The sequence below is a fragment of the Chiloscyllium plagiosum genome, chromosome 3, assembly GCF_004010195.1.
Source record: "Chiloscyllium plagiosum isolate BGI_BamShark_2017 chromosome 3, ASM401019v2, whole genome shotgun sequence".
NCBI lineage: Eukaryota > Metazoa > Chordata > Chondrichthyes > Orectolobiformes > Hemiscylliidae > Chiloscyllium > Chiloscyllium plagiosum.
The window spans coordinates 53,622,090-53,644,825 of record NC_057712.1 but is presented as its reverse complement, the minus strand read 5'-3'; the positions used below and the strand labels follow the sequence as shown (position 1 = coordinate 53,644,825).

Sequence of the window (22,736 nt, the reverse complement as noted above, 5' to 3'; positions counted from 1 at the left end):
ACTCGACCTGGAGCCTCTCTTGGTTCATCCCGGAGATCATACTCTGGTAGTCTGGAATATAAAACTCTGACAGATGCTTTAGTTTAAATTATCACTTTTATTTACCAATGGCATCGATATTACATTATAACATAGATACCTACAAACTAGGCTTGAGCTAAGGTTCTAAAACCTTGAGCAGAGTAGCGGTGCCAGCTCTTAGCCCTAAGAATTCTCTCCGGCTACTCCCCTTATTGCTGCAAACAAGCTATCTTTATACAGAATTTGCTTTTAAAATTACAAAAATGCCGCATGTCCTTCACCAGATAAGCAGCAATAAAATGGCAAAAGTTTGCCGAGGAAGAGAAACTCATTGACACGTCTGTGTATTTTTGACTAATTAAGGCACATGCACATCAAAGTGGGAAACCTTGATCCAGCCAGGCCAAATGGTCAATTACTTTGGCTAGTACGTCATGACGAGAGACTAGTCTTTCAACCTAAAAGGTCATGAGGTCACCTCACTCAGCTAACATGTCTAGTAAATGGCTATTTCTTTTAAAATCGTCTTAGATTCCCAAAATGCAACTTAATTTCATAACATTCCCGGATCTCGAGCTCCAGGGAACACACACATTCAATCCATGACAAGCCAGTATTCACTCAAATCATACCACAAAGGGTTAATCTTTCCACCAGCTTCTGTCTTTGCCTTTGTCTTTGTGTCTCTCTCTCTCTCTGTCTTTCTCTTGCTCTCTTTCTTTCTCGCACGCTCTTTTCGTGCCCGCACTCTTTTTTTTCCTCTCCTCTCTCTGTCCCTTGAACCCTTCAGTCAGTGAATGTAATTTACAAAAGAATGTTTTCTCTCTCTCACTCACACATGAACATCTTCCAACTTTCAGCCTTTGTATTTTCCTAGCCTTTAAGTGTAATGAGACATTCACTCTCCAGAACAATCAAGGTGAAGGATCTGAGCTTTATAAATTCAAACATTTTCATGTATACCACACTGAACAGATATCAGGATTGTTCTATTAGATGCATATTCCACTCCGCTTACTAAATTAAAAATTATTTTGCTATTGAGTATGTATTTTGTTAAGAGTTTTTGATATAAACCAGCAATTTAGTTATCTGATATACCACTGTGAAATATGTGCTTCCAGCATGAGAAGAAAGTACTGCCACACATTCCACAAGTAAACAAATGTTATCACCTTATTTAGACGATCCATTGACAAGAACAGATGTCCCCAATTCTTCTAAACAAACGTGCCTCACTCCAGTGGTCGAATGCTTTCCTGCATCTCCTGAGCAGATGTAAAGCTACTGACATTCTCATATGTAGCAAGGACTGTTCTCACTGTAATTTGATGCTACTTTGTTAATTTAATTACACAGTTTTATTACTGTTTAGAAATGAATAGGTTATCCAATAAACTTGCCCCTTTGTGGTTGTTCTTAATGTGGGTTCTTCCCACATCGATTCTTTTTCCTTCCCAAAAATTTGCCTCTTAAAATGATTTTTGTTACTGGCAAAACGTGGTAATTTCTCGGCTTTTGCATGAAGTATTTATCTAAATTCTATAGCCTTAATTTGTATGTTGTCATTATCTTTAAACCTGTCATCAAAATTGTGATATTAGCTGATCTAAATTTATTAACTTTTTAGCTTTCTATTAGATCACTTCAATGGTTCTTCTTTCTTAAGTCTGTCTTCCTAGCTATCCTTTAAATTCTTGTGACCAGCTATCATCATGGTGGGCCTACAACAATATACCTTATATTCAAATAATAGATGATCTTGTGTACAAAATCGCCTCTACTTATAATCTCTAAAAATCCAAATTGTTTATGCTTGTCACGCATTTGCAGCTACCTCCTGGAAGAGGTGGGATTTGAACTAAGCAGCCTGGCTCAAAAGTAGGGACACTACATGAATAGCTCATAATTGAAGTCCGCTGTTAGTCTGGTGTTTGCACATGTAAACACATGCTGTCAAGACAACCACCACACTGATGTGTCCTGTATTCCTTTTATGCAACTTTTGGGCAAAATTGGCAGGAACAGTCTCTGAACTGGAAACTTTGTAACAGTGAGATGTTGGGAAAGTGTGGGTTTCAACTCTTCAAAATTAAGGCACACATTAAACATTGACCCCAACATTTTGGCTAAGAATCTAGTCTTAAAAACTCAACGTTAGGTATTGATGTGTTCTGGTTGTCTGTCCTCCATTCTAGATTGGGGAACCAAGTGTCTTCAGAAAAACACCATTGACTCTTGTTTTGCTTTCTATCTTCCTGCTAATGTAGTCTGTTATCTGCTCTTTCCACCAAATCTGTTCACTGGAGCACTGGTTTCCATTTTGTGCTTCTGCAGTCCTCTTTTCTGACATATTTTGTAGATTGGTACAATATGAATATCACTTATTGATTTCAATTGCTTTCATTTAAATTTATCTCTCCACAACTCCATTTTCTGGCACAGTTTTCTAAACTATTTGTATCTGTCTCAGTCCAATCACTTTGTTGTTTATACTGTATGGTCTGAGCGCTTAATAGTCTTGTTTTGATCCATTTTTAACATTTTAATTTGTATAATTTGCAATTAACAGAGATCCCAGGGGCCTTGGTGCTCGACAAAATACTTTCTAGCTTGGAAGGTTAACCCTTCTGACTATGCAGTGTTTCTGTTTAATTAATTTTTGTACATGTAACTTCAGTCATTCTCTGCCTTATCCACGACTCAGCATCTTTCCATTATTTACCATAGAACCTTGCTATTCTAAATATATAGTATACATTGAATGTTCCTCATCTGAAATAGACGTTGTGACTTTTAACAAACATTATTCTTGACCTCACCAGCTTCATGCTATTTTACCTGTACTTTATCAGTACAAATGAGCCCTGAAACTATAATTTTATTATTTCATAAGGCATGGTATGGCAAAGGCTCAACTGCGTTATTTCCATCACCAGGTCTTAAACAAGGAAGAACAAGAATTAGCTGCCAGGAGTGAATATAACTTTGACCATCCTGATGCTTTTGATTTTGACCTAATTATACATACCTTGAGGAAGCTAAAGAAAGGGAAAAGTGTGAAGGTTCCTGTTTATGACTTCACTACGCACAGTCGAAGAAAGGATTGGGTATGTAAAAGACCTTTCAATTACTTTTTTTTCAACAAAATTTGAATTGAAATTTTAACACATAGCTAATGATACAACACGGTTGCTAATAAAACAACTTTAATGGAAGAAAACCTTTCCAGGTTAGATGGAAGCTGCTAAGAAAACACCTTAAGTTGATGTGTGTAATGATTGGAACCAGGCTGATCTCATTGACTATGAGGTTAATGGACCAGGTTAACAATCCTAATCAATCAGTAAAGCTTGTTTGAATAATATAATGAGGCGATGAGAATTTCCTCAGTTCAGGCAACTGACTCCGAGCTGGCTAGCCATAGCCAGTGTACTGTGCACAAGTAAATAAATGGTAATTTGGTGAAGGGATACTGGCCTCTGTGCAGTTATTTCAGTGGTGACTAGAGAAAACAGATTGTGCCTGAAGAACATTCACTTGCTAGTCATTTTTGAGTTGAGGTAAGCATTTCTGGCATTATGCCTTTGTTTGGGAAGCTTGACGCATTTGATCCTGCTATCAAAGACTGGGCTCACTATGTGGAAAGAATGTGACTTTTTTTTTCCCCAGGCAAATGACATTAGGGTGGATGAAAAGTAATCCTTTTGACTGCTTGCAGACTTTCTGCATTCTCTGTTATAAGCGGCTTAATTTTCCCATAGGCATCAGACACTGGAGCTGCTGAAGGAATATTACCTCCATTTCTGAGACACAATTGATTTTATTTGGCTGTTTGAGATTTCTGGGAATCTGTAATGGGATTTTTGACAAGGTTGAGACGACTGGCAGAGTATAAAGTTATAGAGATATACAGCATGGAAACAGATCCTTCAGTCCAACTCGTCCATGCCGACCAGACATTCTAAGTCTAGTCCTGTTTGTTAGCACTTGGCTCATATCCTTCTAAACCCTTCCTATTAATTATGTCTATCCAGATCCCTTTTAAATGTTGTAATTGTACCAGCCTTCTCCATTTCCACTAGTAGCTCATTCCATACATGTACCTACCTTCTGCATGATAAAAGTTGTCCTTTAGATACCTTTCCCCTCTCACCTTTAAACCTAAGCCCTCTTGTTTTGGAATACCCCACCTCTGGGGGGAAAAAGATCTTGTTTATTTATCCTATCTACGACCCTCCATGATTTTATAAACATCTACAATGTTGTCCCTCTGCCTCTGACACTCCAGGGAAATTAGCCTCTCCCTAATAGAGGTGGCAGGGTGGCTCAGTGGTTAGCACTGCTGCTTCGCAGTGCCAGGCAGCAGTTCCAGTCTTGGGTGGGTGACTGACTGCGTGGACTTTGCACATTCTCTCCGTGTCTGCGTGGGCTTTCTCTGGGTGCTCCAGTTTCCTTCCCCAGTCCAAAGATGTGCAAAGTTAAAAATCACACAACACCAGGTTATCATACAATAAGTTTAATTGGAAGCACTAGCTTTCGGAGCACTGTTCCTTTATCATTTTCCACAACGACCTGATGAAGGAACGCCTGGTCTAACTTGTCCATGCCAACAAGATATTCCAACCTAATCTTGTCCTGTTTGCCAGCATAGCCCTCTAAACCCTTCCTATTCATGTACTCATCCAGATGCCTTTTTAATTTTGTAATTGTACCAGCCTCCACCACTTCCTCTGGCAGGTCATTTCACACAGAGGACAGTTTGTATGTGGAAATGTACCCCTCAGGTCCCTTTTAAATCTTCCTCCTTTCACCTTAAAGTTGTGCTCTGTAGTTTTGAGATCCCCTAACCTATGAAAAAGACGTTTTGCTATTCACTGTATCTATGCCCCTTATGATTTTATTTACCTCGAAGGTCGGGAAGAAGTCCCAGCCTGTCCTTCTAACTCAAATTCTCCAATCCTAATCACATCCCTGTTAATCTTTTATTCAACCTTTCCAATTTAATAAAATCCTACCTATAGCAGGGTGACCAGACTATAGTATTCCATAAGTGGCCTCACCAACATCCTGTACAACTGCAACATGACGTCCCAACTCCTATACTCACTGGTCCCAGCAATGAAGGCAAATGAGTTAAACACTTTCTTCAAGACGCTGTCAACCTTTTGGTGCAACTTTCAAGGAACTATGTATCTGCACCCCTGGGTCTTTATGTTCAACAACACTCCCCAGGATCCTACCATTAATTGTATAAGTCATGCCCTCCCTTGTTTGACTTACGAAAATGCTACACCTCAAGTTCATCTGCATTAAACTCCATCTGCGATTTGGCCCCCTGGCGCAGTTGATCAAGATCCTGTTGTTCTCATTGTAGCCAGCCAAGAAGGTTATCTATGTCACCAATTTTGGTGTCATCTGCAAACTTACTAACCATGTTTCCTATATTCTCATCTAAATTGTTTATATAAATGACAGACAGTAGTGGAGTTGGCACCAATCCCTGTGGAACACCGTTGATACTAGTGACCAGTCCAATAAACAACCGTTCACCACCACCCTCTGTCTCCTAGTGTTGAGCCAATTTTGTATGCAATTTGCAAGGTCTCTTTGGATCTCATTTAATCAAGTTCAGTTCAGTTCAGTTAAGAGTCAAGTTCAGTTTCTGATCAATGATAACCTCCCAGGATGTTGATATTGGGGGATTCAGCGATGGTAACACTGTTCAGTGTCAAGAAAGGTTGGTTAGATTCTCTCATCAGAGATGGTCATTGCCTGGCATTTGTGTGGCATGAAAGTTACTTACCACTTTATCACTAAGCCTGGATGTTGCTACATTTGGATTAAGACTGCTACTAGCTGAAGCTCACATTGACTTCAAACAGGCACTACACCAGCATTGCCCATAGAAAATGTGGCAAGTGTAGCACAGGAGCACAGAGTCATAGAGATATACAGCATGGAAACACACCCTTCGGTCTAACTCGTTCACTCGTTGCTGAACATTGTTCAATTATTGGCGAGCGTTTTCACATCTGATCTTGGAGGGAGGCAACTGAAGATGTTTGGGCCTAGGTCACTATGCTGAGAAACTCTTGCAGAGATGCTGTGGAGCTGAGATGACTCTCCAACAACCACAACCATCTTCATTTGTGCAGGTGAAAACATTAGAGTAAAAATATTGAGATTGAGAATATTAAGTTCATTGCATAGGAGAACAGATTTAATGTGGATCTTGAGCAATCAAAACTTAGTGTTGTATGGTATGTTGGAGATGAATTTATGGAGAGCAATTGTTGTCAAGTGATAAGGAAGAAATTGGAGCACTTGAGTCTAGATTTGGAAGGATATGGACCAGGAGCAGACCGGTGGAACTAGTTTAGTTGGCGATTATGTTCAGCATGGACGAGTTGGACTGAAGAGTCTGTGTTCTATGACTTTGACTCGAAATGATAAGTTCACAGATAATTGTATTAATAACTTTGAACTGGGGGGGATAAACACTAGCAGTGACGTAGAATTGAAGGTAGGGGTTCCTGGGCACACTCCCCATTAAACCCCACTCTACATCTGGCACCTTCCCCTGCCATCAGAAGAGGCGCAAAACCTGTGCCCACATCTCCCCCCAAGGCCCCAAAGGATCATTCCAAATCCAGCAGAAATTTACTTGCATATCCTTGAACTTCATTTACTGCATCCATTGCTGTGTATGTGGTCTCCTCTAATATCAGAGAGACCAAGCGCAAACTCGCCAAACAATTCAGGGACCATCTCTTGTCCATACACACAAAGCAACCCCACTTTCCTGTAGCCATCCATTTCAACTTTTCCCCCACACCCCTCCCCAATTCCCCCATGACATGTCTCACCGCCTCAATGTGAAATTCATCAGTGTACAAATCTCCTCTTCCCCATCCGATCCCAGATCAACCCACATGACTTGGCTCCACCCTCTTGACCTGACCTATCTGTCCATCTTCCTTCCCATCTATACACTCCACTCTTCCTACTGACCTTCACAGTCACATCCTACCTTCGCTCACTATTGCCATCCTAACTACCTTTCCCCTGGCCCCACCATCCCCTTTCCCTATTTATTTCTCAGCCCCTTTTCCCCTCCACAATCCTGATAAAGGTTTAAGCCTGAAACATTGACTCTCTTGCTCCTCATATGCTGCCTCACCTGCTGTGATTTTTCCAGCTCCACACTTTATCGTTCGTGGTAGTGAACAGAATGGCTTCAGATTCTGGTCTAAGTCAAACTGGATAATTTAGATTTTGTACAGTTCAGTGCAACTGAACAAAATAGCATGACAGCTGCTGGTAAGAGAAGAGTTTATGAACTAAAAATGCCTGCTTCAGTCTTGATCTCCAGTTGGGCTCCTGCATAATTCCTATGAGACAACTGAAAGATATCTGATTAAGGGATACAGTAGAGGGATGGAGCTAAGTGGTATTGGAATAACTTGCAACCCAATATAAGTGCAAACTATGGTCAAGCAAGGTTGTGTCATCACACCAACACTCTTCTGTATGTTCTCTTCGCAATTCTCCATCTCAACTCCACGAAGCTTCCCCCAGGAAAGGAGCTAATCTACAGGATAAACAGGAAACTGTTAAATATAAGTCACCACCCAGTCCAGAACTAAGACCATCTCTGTCACTGAGCTGTAGAATGCAGATAATGTTTGTATAACCACCATCACTGCATTCAAGGAGGCATAACAGGGGATGGGCCTTAGGCTCAACATCACAAAGACAAAAGTCCTCTCATCCTGCTCCCAACTGAAAATACTGGCTTCTGACTATCAAGATCTATAGTAAGCCACCAGACAACATGGATTTATTCTTGTGTTGTGGAAGGTTCCATGGCGCCATAATAGCTTTTGAAGAAACAGTTGTTTGACTGGAAAGGTGTGAGCCCTGACACTGAGCTCAGGTTCTACAACACAGCAGTGTACAGTATGCAATGTACAGTAGATGCGTCAAATCCCTCATGAAATTCACCAATACCTTTGTAAAATCCTGCAAATCTACTGGTAGGATAGCTGCTTAATATCAGTGTCTTCTCTCAGGCCAATATTCTTGCCATCAAGTTAATGGTTACAGTCAGCTGCCTTGGGCAGGTCACATTGTCTAGAAGCTTAACATGGGACTCCCAAATCAAGCTCTCTACTCTGAATTCAATCATGGAAAGAGGTTAGTATCCATCATTAAAATTTCACTAAAAATATGCAATATTCCCACTGATCTGTGGAAATCTCTTCCCAAGACTGAAACAAAGCCCAAGTATCTGACCCACCCACCTGATCAAACGCCAACTGTGCACCTGTGGCAGGGTGTATGGATCTAGCATTTGACTCTACCTCAGGACCCATAAATCCAGACAGACAACAAGTCATCATTGGTTCCTAAGGACCTCCTAAGAATACAAAGGAGAAATCACAAGCATATTTTATTTGATCTTGCAGGTAAAGAATGGCCACTTATGAAGGGTAACTCTCAACTGTTCCAATTCATCTAAGTGTGAATTTCAATATTTTTTCTCAATACTGTACTTGTATTTTTAAAACAAGTGCCCTGGCTTCCAAAATAAAGCATATTTTAAATCTTAAAATTTCCCATAAGTTTCAAATGTACAGAAATCAATACTGGTACTTCCATTTGAATTTGGGATAAAAGCTCAATGTGTGAAATATTGGACCCGCAGGAGGCTGAAAAAACACAGCAAGCCAGGCAGCCTCAGGCAGCCTCAGGAAGAAGTGTTATACCCGAACTGTTATCCTCTTCACCTCCTGATGCTGCCTGGCTTGCTGTGTACTTCCAACGTCCTACATGTCTACCTTGGATTCCAGCACCTGCAGTTTTTTGTCTCTAAATCTTGGACCATGGCTCCCAAATTTGTGTTCGTCTCAATCAAAGCAGTGAATTTAACTCCACTCTAATATAAATTATAAATTGCAAAATAAGTAACTATTAACTGCAGTGCATAGTAAAAGGACTATTTACTTCCTACTTTGCATGTTGAGCATTAGGAGAAAGTGAGGATTGCAGATGCTGGAGACCAGAGTTGAAAAGTGTGGTGCTGGAAAAGCGCAGCAGGCCAGGCAGCGTCCTAGGAGCAGGAGAATCGATGTTTCGGGCATAAGCCCTTCTTCAGGAATTCCTGAAGGAGGGCTTATGCCAGAAACGTCGATTCTCCTGCTCCTCTGATGCTGCCTGGCATGTTGAGCATTGTATTGAGGAATCATGTCTCAGCAGAAATATCCCATTTTGATAACATTGGCACAGTGTGGGTGGCACAGTGGTTAGCACTGCTGCATCACAGCGCCAGAGACCTGGGTTCAATTCCTGCCTCAGGCGACGCTCTGTGTGGAGTTTGCACATTCTGGGTTTCCTCCGGGTGCTCCGGTTTCCTCCCACAATCCAAAAATGTGTAGGTTAGGTGAATTGGCCGTGTTAAATTGCCCGTAGTGTTAGGTGAAGGGGTAAATGTAGGGGAATGGGTCTGGGTGGGTTGTGCTTCGGCAGGTCGGTGTGGACTTGTTGGGCTGAAGGGCCTGTTTCCACACTGTAAGTAATCTAATCTAATCTAATCTAATCTAATTTCAAATAAATGTTTATGTTTAAAATGTATTGCACATCTGTGATGAGCAGTAACCTAACCTGGAAAAAGGGAAGTACCCAATATGCAAGTTCAGAGTGACATAGCACCGTTTCAAGATGATAGTTACAGAAGTACCTTTGTAGTCAGGAAGACTATAGTATCGATTGCTTTTGAAAATATATTCAGCCTATTGAGAGTGTGAATTATACTGTCCACATTTAATTAATTGCTCTTGCTCCTACATGCTCTCTTTCACTCCAGAGCGTTCTCGCTCTCTCTCATGGTCTCGTGCACTGGCACTTGTGTGTTCTCGCTCCCACACGCTCTCTTGCACTTCTGTTACGAAGCTGTGTAGAATAATTGTGAATTGAAAAACAGTGTGTTGTCCCTTTAAGAGATAAAAGTGCTTTTTTAAGTTTAGAGTCAAATAGAGAAGGAGTTTGTGGGGAATAGTACAGACAGTTCTAAATGGAAACATGTAACATTTGGTTTTGTTAATGAATATCTTAGGCTCGTTTTACGACAAGTTTGATTTAAATTAATTGGCCAAATTCAAACACACACAAATTCAAAACCAATTGAATTTAAAAACTGATGATATTGACTGCCTGAAGCCATTCATATTATGAGAATTTGCTGCATCGGAAAATGCTTTCTGAACAGAGAGCAAACCTGCCATCTGAGAAAGAAACACCAGGCTTTCGCAAGAAATTGCCATCATCTCTAACAGGTACTATCTATCGAAAAGGCACATTCAGTGAATATTCTTGATACCTGAAAATGATGGAGAAGCCATTTCAGACAGAGGAAGATGATGGGAAATGACGCAGAAAGTTCAGGAGGATCCATTCCGTGTGAACCTTAAGACTAAGTTTTGATTCATTGTTCTTATTAATTGTGTTTACGTAAGTTTTATGAAACACCATATGTATTAGAATTTAGTTCAGTAAGGGAATAGGTAGCAATGGAAGAGATTTATTGCTTATGTTAATAATTCTGTTAATTTGTTCACTGTTGGAGTTAGATAAATAAATTGTCACTTGTTTATTACCGAGTGGGTGAAAGGATTCCTTTTTATTTAACCTCATTCATAACCGTTTGGGGGTAAGAGGTAGGTTATACCACTTTTCATGGTTTTTTTTAAATCAGATTACAAGGTGAGGCGATCTATTCTGGGTGTTTTGGTTTTAATTATCAGAGTATTTATCTCCGCTTTGTAACACTTCTCTCATTCCCGTGCATTCTCACTCACTCTCTTTCTTGCACACTCCATCACTCTCATACACTCTCGCTCTCACATGCTCACTCACACGCTCTCTCTTGTTCATGCATGCACTTTCGCACATACTTGTTCCTGCACTTACTCTCGCTTTTCTCGCTTCTTCATGCTCTCGCTCCCTTACGCTTTGGCTCCAACATGCTCCCTCAATCTTGCCTGCTCATTTGTGCTTGCACTCTTGCACTGTCGTGTATTTGCTCCCTCATGCTGTTTTCCCATGCTGTGTCGCTGCCTAGCACTCTTGCATTCTTGTATCTTTGCAAGCTCCATTACACTTTCGCGCTCTCATGCTCTCGCAAACACTCGATCTCTCACTCTTCTCCCTTATGCTTTCGCTCTCGTGCTCTTTTGCATTATCGATCTCATGCGCTCCCTTGCGCTGTGGCTCTCAAGCGCTCACTGACTCACTCCCTTAGTCTTGGACACTTTGGATCTCAGTCATGCACTACCTCTCATGTGCTCACTCACACCGTTCTTTGTGCTCTGGCTTTCACGTTTTTCCCTTATGCATTTGAACTTAGGCGCTCCGTTATTCTGTCATTGCTTCATGTGCTGCATCATGCTCTCACTTCCTCATGCGTTGTCTCATGCTGTCACATTCTCACCGTGCCCTGGAGTCTTAGTGTGTGCCCTTCACATCCTCATATCCTCGCGTTCTCCCTCGCAACTTTGCATGCTCCATTGTGTCCTTGCATTCTTGCATACTCTCCCATTCCTTCGTGCTCTCGCGCATTCGCTTGTACCCACCCTAGTTCGCATACCCGCTTGCTGCCATGTGCCTTCTTGCTCCCTCATGCCTCCTTTGTTCCCTTGTGCACTCCCTTGTGCCCACGTGCTTTCTCTCCCTAGCGCTCTCCTGCAGTCCCCGTGCGCTCCTTTTGTATTATTGTGTCCTCGCGTGCTCCCTCAAGTTCGTTCTCTCTCATTCCTTGTTCCCTCTTGCTCCTCTTCATTCCTGCTGTCTTGCTCTCGTGCTCTCTCACACACTCGTGCTCGCCCACTCTCTCTGTCCCTTGCTCTCACAAGCGTGTTCTCCAGCTTCAGCGTACTCTTGTTCCTTCGCACACTCATTCCTGCATGCAAACCCCTTGCTATCTCAGTCCTGCTTGCTCCCTCACACGGTCTTATGCAGTCTCGCTTCACGCACTCCCTTGCACACTCGTTCCCACTTGCACCCCCTCGCACAGTCTCTTGCACTCTCTCCTCACGCGCTCCCTTGTGCTCTCTTTCCCTTGTGCTCTCGGTTCCTGTGCACATTTGCGCATTCGTGCTCTCTCGCGCATTCACTCATGCGTGCTCTCTTACACACTTGCTCTCAAACCCCCATGAACTCTCGCTCCTGTGCGCTCTTGTGCACTTGTTCCCATGCTCACTCTTACTCTTATGTGCCTTCACACTGCCACTCCTTTGTGTTCTCTTGTTTTCTGGCTGTCACACACAACCCCTCATGTACTCGCAGTCTCTCTCACCTTCACAGCAATCTTTCATGCGCTCCTTCGTGTACACTCACTCTCACGCATTCTCGTTTGCTCACACAATCCCTTCTATTCTCACATCCTCCCTTGCTCCCTCTCCCTCCTGCCGTCCCCCCGTGCTCGCCCGTGAGTTCTTGCCTTCTCTCTTGCTCTCTCATGTCTGTCATCTGCTCCCTTGTGCTCTCGGCACTCCCTCGTGCTGCCATTCCCGTGTGCACCATCGCACTCTCACTCTCGCATGCTCTGTTACTCCCTCGCTGTATGTCTACCATGTGCTGTCTTGCATGGTTTCTTTTGATGTTGATGCCTTCCATTTTTGCAATGTTGCATGCTCCCTTGCACAGTCTCTCACACTCTTGCTCCCCCGTGTTCTCTCACATTCTGTCTCCTAGGCGCTCTTGCTTGCACATGCCTGCTTATGCTATGGCTCCCACTGATGCGCTGGCTCCCACACAAGCTTTCACTCACTCACACGCTCTTGCTCGCACCCGCTCTTGCTCCTGCACTGTTGTGCACATCTCTCGCTCCCATGTGTTCTCCCTTTCTCTCATACATTCCCTTGCTCTTGTGCACTCTTGCCTTCGCATGCTGTCTCTTACACACTCCTCTCACTCCCTCGCGCACTTACTCATGCTTTGTTGCTCTCTGGCCCGTGTGCTCTCTCTCGTGTACTCTCACGTCATCCTTCGTCCTTGTGCTCTCCTTTGCATCCTCATGCACTCCATCATGCCCTCTTGCTCTCTCATCCTCGCCTGTTCCTTTGTGCTATGGCGCCCTCGCACACTCCTTCATACTCTCAACCCCTCACACTCACTCCCACTCTCTTGTGCATTCTCTCTTGCTCTCTCACGCACTCCCTTTCTCTCACCCCCCCCCCCCCCCCCCCCCGACTCTTTGCACTCTGTGGCTCGCACGCACTCCCGTTCTTGCACTCTCGTGTGCTCAGTCAAACCCTCAGTCTTGTGTGTTTCCTCGTGCTCTTGCTACCTCACGTTCTTATGCCCTCACACACTGCCTGACGGACTCCCGTTTGTGCGCGCTTTCACTCCCTCGCACCATGTTGAAGAAAACTCTCAGACTCTGACCTTGCGAACTGATTAGTTTATTACATGATATATCATGGGGAATTCACCTTCCTAACTGTGGTTCGGTGTTATTCCCAAGTACATCAGGATACTACAGGTTTATATAGAGAAAACAGATAGAAGCTGATCGTTAATTACACAGTTTGGCATGCTTACAAGTTGGCACTAAATTAGAGGTTAGTCATTAAGTTCAAAACTAAAGCAGATATCCCTAATTGGCTGAATGACTGACTGTGAAGAGGTGGGACTAGAGAAGGAAGGAGGACTAATTGGAAAGTCTATGTCAGCTGGTTCTACAGCCAGCGCTGATCATTCAGCAAAGGGAGGAGACACTATTTTGAGAAGGAAGATAAGGACAACCTTTCACATTACCTCATAGTAAGGAGTGCATAGCTAGTAAAGTTCTGGCTGGGGACACAAAATGAACTCTCAGCCGAATCAGAAAAATGGCTTCCAGGCAAATAATGTTAACCTTTCTCTAACAATCTTCTCCTTTTTATTTTCATAATCAGAAAGGCAGGTCTGGGACTTCAACAAAAGGTGGAATGTATCCCGAACCAGGTGGGTTATTTGGAGGGGGCGATTCTGAGTCAGTTTGGTTACCCTCTGAATCCGAGCCGATATCCTCCTCAAATCCAGGGTGTGAGGGCCTAGGGCTGAGGGCTTGGTGGTGACACAAGGGCTCATCGGGAAGGTAACCTTAACTAATTGGGCTATGGGGGTGTAGAGGGTAGTAGCAATGAGCTGTTAATGCGCAGCACTGTTTGAGAAAAACAATCAAGAGCGTGATGACCACTAGGGCAATAACCAGCACCATGAAACCCTGAACAATGGCACTCCTCCTCTTTCCCCCCCCCCAAAACCCGAACCACTTGCCCATCCAGGTCCAAAGATCCCAATGGGAGTTGGCAGTATGAAGCCTACTGGCCGCCTCTCAGCTGTGGTCAGCAAGATTGGTGATGTTTCCACTGGCATCGGGGATATAGGTGCAGCAGGCAGAGCCGATGAGGGCACATATGGCCCCCCCTTCTCGACCAAAAGATAGTCTAGCACCATCCAGTTCTGGAGGGCAGCCATCTCCGCATTAATCTCCTTTAGGGCTGAGGCTGTGTCATTGGCCACCTTCTCTAGGAGAGATGCCAGGTGCCTAGCTTCGATGGTCAGCCGGGCGGTCCCATAGAAAGGGATGGATACAGCTCAAATGGAGATAAAGATCTTTTGGAGCGAATTCTGAGCAGCTCGAATGGGAATGAGTGGAAATGGTAGATGTAGGGGAATACATAACCAACATAGCAGCTACCAACCCAGGAGATTAAGGGTAGGCCTTATGGCCACAAATTAATAGGTGCCATTATAGGTACCTAGATGGTCCGTCTGGGTGCCAGTCCAAAATGTCCTAAAAATAGTGTCACCCGAGGTTTTGTTGGGGGTCTTAAGTTGAGTATACTGCCTCTTGTAGTGGACTGGATAGACTTTGAGGTAAGGAGCAGGGAATTGTTGCAACTGCTGTATTTAGCAACCCACCCACCGGGAGATTAGAATACTTAGTGTGGAAGCAGGCCCTTCAGCCCAACAAGTCCACATCTGACCCTCCGAAGAGGGACCCACCCAGACCCATTCCCCTACATTTACCCCTTCACCTGCACATTTTTGGGCTGTGGGAGGAAACTGGAGCACCTGGAGAAAACCCACGCAGACACAGGGAGAATGTACAAACTCCACACAGACGGTTGCCTGAGGCGGGAATTGAACCTGGGTCTCTGGCGCTGTGAGGTAACAGTGCTAACCATTGTGCCACCATACTGCCCATGGAGAGTCGCTTTTAAAACAAATAGTTCCCAGAGGTGCACCCAGCCTTGTGGTGTTTGCAAGGACCAGGGCAGGGAGTGCACGCAAGAGGTTGTACCGGGGTTGGAACCAGCCTTTATACTTGTTCAAGGTATACCCTGCTGACTATTATCTGTTAGGGCAAGGCCCAGTTTCTCGAACCCACTGGGAAGTCACAATGTGGCCACCTTGGAGGACCGATTCAGTTCCAACCACCGTTCAGCAGTGTCAGATTCATTGAATGGTTTGGGTTGAAGAGGGATTCCTCCTTGAGAATGAAGAGGAATGTGAGCACATACCCAGCAGCTGGAACGGTTAATCTCTCTGGCGTAGGTATAAAGAAGGTGTTAGAATGTACCTCGTGAATGATAAAATGCTGTGCTCTGTTCCTTGGATCTCATTCAAACCCCACCAGGGGGTACAGAGCTAGGAGGGACACAGAAGAGGTAGACAGTCACTGCCCAGATGGCACAGCTGGTGGATGTGCTGATGTTTCCGGTGTTTGTTGTTCAGGGGCTTTCTGGTCATGTTGTTTGGGCGAAGGCGCTCTTTTGCAATGGGTGGCGTGTGTCCATGCAGGTACTCCTTCAACCTTGACTACCATTTGGGTCACCAGGACGACGAGGTATGGGCATTTCCACCTAGGAGAAAGAGAATTATTTTCAACGGATTTAATCATCACAGATTCCCCTGGGTGGATCAGATGCATGGGACCATTACCCGGCGTGAGGAGGGCCTCCTTGACCAACTTATGGTTGTGGGTGATGACCTGGCACAATGATTTGGCATAATCCAGAAGGGACTTATGAGTGAGAAGTAGTGCCACATCTGTGGGAAGTTTGGGGGGTCGGAGTCCTGTGGGCATTAAGCGGCCCATGAGTACCTCAGAGGGAGTTAGTCCCATAGTTTGATTAACTTGGCCCCAGAGAGTGTAAAGGGCTAGTGGCAATGCCTCTGGCTAGGGTAGACCCGTATCCTGGGTGCCCTTGGTTAAAGTAATTTTAAGGGTGCCATTCATCCGTTCCACCATCCCCGAGGACTGGGGCTGATACGGAATGGGGTGTTTCCATGTAATACCCAAAATTTTATTAACCCCTTTTGTGACCTCAGCAGTAAAATGCATCCCTCTGTCACTGTTAACACCATTCGGGATACCAAACCGAGGAATCACATCCTTCATGAGACACTTAACCACTGTTCTAGCATCATCCTTAACGTGTAGGGAAAGCTTCCTTTGGAAAACATATCCACTATGACCAGCAGTTATTTAAAACCCTGTTTGGGGGGCATGTGGGCAAAGTCGATCTGCAAATGATGAAAGGGTCCATCGGGAATAGGCAAGTGACCATATTTGGCCAGTGGTTTAGCATTATTATTCTGGAGGTAGATCAGGCAGCGGGAAACTAGCGCTTGTGCTGCCGCAGCGAAGCCAGGAGCATTTCAGCTTTGTCTTACTGCACGTATCATTCCCCGTCTTCCTGTATGACCAACTCCACGAGCAGCCAGTGCCAAAACATGCAGATGTGATCGGGACAGACGATTCTACCATCCGGGTGTTGTACTAGTCTTAAGCTGCCTGATTCCTTCGCCCCTATACGTGCCCAACTATCTTTCTCGACCTGAGGGGCGTGCTGCTGAGTGGCCCCTATCCCATCCACCGCTAAGTCTAAAGTGTCTTTTGACTTCCCCGTCTTGAAAGCTTGCGAAACACATATAATGGGGGTTAAAGCTGCTCGTTTGGCAGCTTGGTCAGCACGTGCATTCTCTCGGAATATTGGATCGTCTGTAGCAGTATGAGCTGCACACTTAATCACAGCCACAGCAGAGGGAAGCATTATAGCCTGCAGAAGGTTGTTGATGAGCAGGGTATGTTGGAGGGGTCGTCCAGAGGAAGTAATAAATCCTCTATATTTCCATAGGGCTCCAAAATCATGGACTACTCCAAAAGCATATCTGGAATCAGTGTAGATATTAACAGACTTTCTGTCAGCTAGAATACAGATCCTGGTGAGGGCAAACAATTGGGCTGCTTGCGCAGAAGTCCCGGCAATGCAGCCGATTCGAGGGTATCGAAAGGGGTGCACATTGCATATCCAGCCAACATTTGATGGTCTGATGGCCGATAAGATGAACCATCAGTAAAGAGAATCATGTCTGGGTTGTCCAATAGGGTCTCGGAGGTCAGGGCAGGGGGTAACAACCTCCTGGACTGCCTGCAAGCAGGTGGGTCATGGGAGGTTGGGAGAAGGGTGGCCGGGTTCAGCGTGGGTGTGCGTTGCGATGTAAGTTGGTACGGGATAGTAAGATGACCTCATAGCCAGTTCTCCGTGATGCTGTAAAATGTTGGGTTACTGCTGAATTTAGCAGCAGGGAGACCAAGTGAGGCACAAATACAGTGCACGGATAATCCATCACAAAAGGGGTGGACCTTTCCGCCATTACGGTGGCAGCCGCCACAGCATGCAAACAGGCCAGCATTCCCCTTACAACAGGTGGTAACTGTACAGAATAAAAGACTACACGGCCTCAGAGATCCCCATGCATCTGTGTCAAAATGTTGGACGCATACCCCTCTTTTCCTGTACATAAAGCTGAAATGGCAACATACAGTTAGGTATGCCCAGAGCAGGAGCTGAGGCCAGGCGTTGTTTAAGTGTGTCAAAGGCCCGTGACATCTCAGGCGTCCATGTCACCCGGGTCAGCTGCTTTGGTGAGGAAGTCTCACAGAGAGGCGCATCAACAATACGATAGTCTGGGATCCAGTGTCTGCAATAGTTCACCATGCCGAGGAAAGACAGCAGTTCAGTACGCGAAGCAGGAGGAGAGAGTTTGACAATGGCTGCAATGATAAACCTCTGATAAACCGTGCGGAAGCTCGTAACCCAGATACTATACTTTCTTCTGGTACAACTGCATTTTCTCCAGTGAGACTTTATGTCCATCCTGAGCCAGACAGTGGAGTAGTGCTACGGTGTCAGTCATGCAAGCTGCAGGTGAGGCCAAAGCCACAAGCAAGTCAACAGCGTACTGGATCAAGGTATTGTGACCTGGCAGGCAGAGGTCCTTCAGGGTTCAGTGCACTGCAGAAGCATACACAGTGGGGCTGTCAGTGTACCCTTGGGGAAGCCGTATCCATGTGTATTGGCGACCACCGTAAGTAAAGGCAAAAAGGTACTGACTTTTGGGGGACAATTTAATGGAGAAAAAGGCTGAGCATGGGTCTATAACTGAAAAACAGGTAGCGGTAGCAGACCTGAACGAGCCAACCATAGAAGGAAGCAGGATGCTTAATCGGATCGGGGCATCCTGGACCATAGCACAGACCTCAGCATGAGTCCAAGGCTTATCAAAAGGGACGTCCCCAATCATGAGATGGGGAGCCTGGGTGGAGAACTTCGCCGCGTCCTGGGAGCGGAGAGTCATGCCAAAATGGTTACTTTGCCCAGGAGCGGCACCATCAGAGGAAGAGGAAACAGTAGCCTCCGAGCTGGAAGTAGGGACAGTCGCAGCAGGACCAGCAGGCCGAGCACTAGGACCCTGCGAAGCAAGTGAGGTATCGGGTAGGTGTGGAAAGGCAACAGCTCCAGCACCTTGAGCAGCATCCCGACCGTGCAGCCGGGAGGCCACACGAGCAGCAATTTCATCAACCTGAGAGTCGGAATCTGAGGTAGGGATGGCATGTTAGGGATACTGGGTGGAATAAGGTGGAGGTGTGGTATAGGGGGTATCCGCAGGAGCGGAAGGGACAGCACCTTCAGTGGAACGCTGAGAGTGGTTTTTAGTCTTGGGGGGTTGATGGCCTTTAGCAACTTCCTTAAACTTTTCCAGACAGCCGAGCAAGTACTCCATGTCTCAGGAGGGATCCCCGTAACCACGCTCAATGTTCACTTGCCAGTAATCAATCTTATCCAACCGAAAAGAGCCTCCATGAGGGCAATTGCCGTGGGGCTATCCGTACAGATCGGAGGTGAAAGGGGTAACATACCGGCTGTCACCAGTCTCCTTCCAGACTGTCAGCCGGCGACCCCGGGGGAATGAAAGGGTCTCCTCTCACTTTTGCATCAAACATACTTACCATGGTGCTTTACGATAGCCTTCGAGGGGGCAAAAGCTCAGGGTCCGGCCTGCACAGCGGAACAGGATTGGCCTGTCCCGGGGGCTGGTGCTTCAATCAGTCCCGTAGATACTCACAAACCCATCGCCCCAACACGGAATTGCAAGCAATCACCTGTAAACAAAGAAACAAAACAACCAAAACACACAAAGGCAAACGACTTAGCAGTACTAATAGCAGCGCCGCAACCACTCCTCAAGGTCCTTACAGAAGCAGTGTTATGGACCACAGACCATCTTCCATCTCGCCCCGGGGGGATCAGCCAAAAATAAATTTAATGCAATCTTTCCCTTATTCAATCTTGCCCTCAGGGCAAGGCTCAGGTCAGGAACACGCGTGTGGCCAATAAAAGTAATTTCGAGTGCCCCTTCACACTAACAGTCAACTGAACACCAATTTAAAGCACTGTCTCTTAAAGACAAACCCCACAGTAAATGAAACTGCAGGTCCGGCTAACCTAGTAAAATAGAGGCCAAACCGACTATGCCAAATGTTGAAGAAAACTCTCAGACTCGGACCTTGCGAACTGATTAGTTTATTACACGATATATCATGGGGAATTCACCGTCCTAACTGTGGCTCGGTGTTATTCCCAAGTACATCAGGATACTACAGGTTTATATAGAGAAAACAGATAGAAGCTGATCTTTAATTACACAGTTTGGCATGCTTACAAGTTGGCACTAAATTAGAGGTTAGTCATTAAGTTCAAAACTAAAGCACTATTATGCATTCTACAAGTGGACAGATCAAATGATATCACCACCTGCTCTAGTTACACAGATTGCTAATACTAAGCAGAGATATCCCTAATTGGCTGAATGACCGTGAAGAGGCAATAACTAGAGAAGGAAGAGGGACTAATTGGAAAGTCTATGTCAGCTTGACTGGTTCTACAGCCTGCGCTGATCATTCAGCAAAGGGAGGAGACACTATCTTGAGAAGGAAGATAAGGACAACCTTTCACATTACCGCATAGTAAGGAATGCACAGCCAGCAAAGTTTTGGCTGGGGACACAAAATGGAACTCTCAGCCGAATCAGGAAAATGGCTTCCAGGCAAATAATGTTAACCTTTCACCAACACACCAACTGACCTTTTTTCCTACATTTGCTATCTTGCATTGCAACTCTCTCGCACGCTCCAGCTCTCTGCTCACTTGCCTCTGCATGCTCCTTTGTGCACTCGTGCTTCTGCATGCTCCCTCAGAACTCTAGTAATCTCTCGCATGCTCCCACTCCTGCGCACTCCCTCAAGCACACCCGTCTTCCATCTTCCCTTACTCCTGCTGTCTTGATTTGGAGATGCCGGTGTTGGACTGAGGTGTACAAAGTTAAAAATCACACAACACCAGGTAATAGTCCGACAGGTTTAATTGGAAGCACTAGCTTTCAGAGCGCCGCTCCTTCATCAGGTGGTTGTGGACAACCACCTGATGAAGGAGCGGCGCTCTGAAAGCTAGTGCTTCCAATTAAACCTGTTGGACTATAACCTGGTGTTGGGGGTTTTTTAACTTCCTGCTGTCTTGCTTGCGTATGCGCTCTCTCACGTTCCAGATTGCTCTTGCACACTCGCTGTCACATGCTCTTGCTCCCATGCTTTTGCTACCATGCAATCTCACTCTGTGCTCTTGCTGTCTCTTGCACACTCCAGATTTACACCTCTTGTGGTGGCAAGGGAAGGTACCAGGAGTGGAGGGTGTGTTGGTGGGGGGCATGGACCTAACAAGGGAGTCGCGGAGGGAATGGTCTCTGCGGAATGCTGAAACAGGTGGCGAGGGAAATCTCTGGTGGTGGGGTCTGACTGTAGGTGGTGGAAATGGCAGAGGATGATGCACTGTATCCAGAGGTTGGTGGGTTGGAAAGTGAGGACCGTGGGGTTCTGTCCTCAATAGGGGGGTGGAGTTCAAAGGTAGCGGTGTGGGAAGTGGAGGAGATGTGCTGGAGGGCGTTGTTGACCACATGGAGGGGAAATTGCGGTCTTTGAAGTAGGAGGATATCTGAGATGTTCTGGAGTGGAATTGGTCCCCCTGGGAGCAGATGTGGCAGAGGCGGAGAAATTGGGAGTAGGGGATAGCGTTTTCACAGGAGGGTGTGGGAGGAGGTGTAGTCCAGGTAGCTGCGGTGGGTTTGAAGTCGATGTCTGTGTTGAGTCGGTTGTCAGAAATGGAGATAGAGAGGACCAGGAAAGAGAGGGAGGTGACCAAGATGGTCCAGGTGAACTTGAGGTCAGGGTGGAAAGTGTACGTGAACTTAATGAACTGTTCAACTTCCTTGTGGGAGCACGATGCAGCGCCGATATTGTCATCGATGTAGTGGAAGAAACGGTGGGGAATGGTGCTTGTGAAACTGTGGAAAATGGACTGTTCCACATACCTGATGAAAAGGCAGGCATAGGTGGGGCCCATACGGTTCCTATGGCTACCCCTTTCATTTGAAGGAAGTGGGAGGAGAAATTGGTGAGGGTGAGGACTGGTTCAGCCAATCAAATGTGTGTCGAAAAGGTACTGGTTGGATCAGTGGGAGAGGAAGAAGCAGAGGGTTTGGAGGCCTTCGTCATGGCCGATGCAGGTATACAGGGACGGGGCTGTCCAGGGTGAAGATGAAGCATTGGGGGCTGGGGAATCGAAAGTCGTGGAGGGTGTGGGTGGTGTCCTGAATGTATGTGGAGAGATTCTGCACCAAGGGGGACAGGACAGTGTCAAAGTAAGTTCAGTGGGCTAGGTGCTCGAAACGTCGACTCTTCTGTTCCTCAGATGCTGTCTGACCTGCTGTGCTTTTCCAGCACCACACTTGTTGACTCTGATCTCCAGCATCTGCAGTCCTCACTTTCTTCCTGCATTTAGTCATGGACTACTTCAGTATTTGAAGACTCATGAATGTTGCTGAACATTGTGCAATCATCAGTGAATATCCACACTCTCCTTTAGGTGGAGAGTAGGTCATTGATGAAGCAGCTGAAATTGTTTGGGTCTAGGATACTAACCTGAAGAACTCCTGTGGAGATGTCCTGAAATTGAGATGGCTAATTTCCAAAAACTACTACCATCTTCCATTCTGCTGAATATGACACTAACCACTGGTTCCTTAATTTCCATTGAATCTAATTTTAGTATGACTTCTGATGTCACAATCTGTCAATGCATCCTTGAAGTGAAAGGCAAGCACCCTCACCTCACCAATGGAATTCAGCTTTTTGTCCATGTTTCAACCAGAGTTTCAATGACGTCTGGAGCTGAGTAGTCCTAAATTTCCAGATCATCTCAACAGGGTTTGAATACTGTACTTCCTAATTCTGTTTTGACTTAACTCAGTCCTAATTTTTTGAA

The 22,736-nt window shown here is 45.4% G+C and overlaps 1 protein-coding gene and 1 long non-coding RNA gene across 3 annotated transcripts in view; one reads left to right on the top strand and one right to left on the bottom strand.

The window, feature by feature from the left end:
* Window positions 1-22,736, top strand: part of LOC122548623 (uridine-cytidine kinase-like 1) — a 120,334-nt gene that overhangs the window by 45,293 nt on the left and 52,305 nt on the right. Inside the window, exon 4 of the mRNA XM_043687456.1 lies at window positions 2,961-3,131. Coding sequence (XP_043543391.1) covers window positions 2,961-3,131 — 171 coding nt within the window. The remainder of the gene's footprint in view (window positions 1-2,960; window positions 3,132-22,736) is intronic.
* On the bottom strand, window positions 15,718-20,040 carry LOC122543420. Of its 2 annotated transcripts, none has more exons than XR_006310017.1 (3): window positions 19,866-20,040; window positions 19,370-19,522; window positions 15,718-15,935 (listed from the first exon to the last, which is right to left on the bottom strand). It is a non-coding gene; the product is annotated as an uncharacterized LOC122543420 (long non-coding RNA). The 2 variants fall into 2 exon arrangements; XR_006310019.1 differs by lacking the exon at window positions 19,866-20,040 and adding an exon at window positions 19,617-19,665.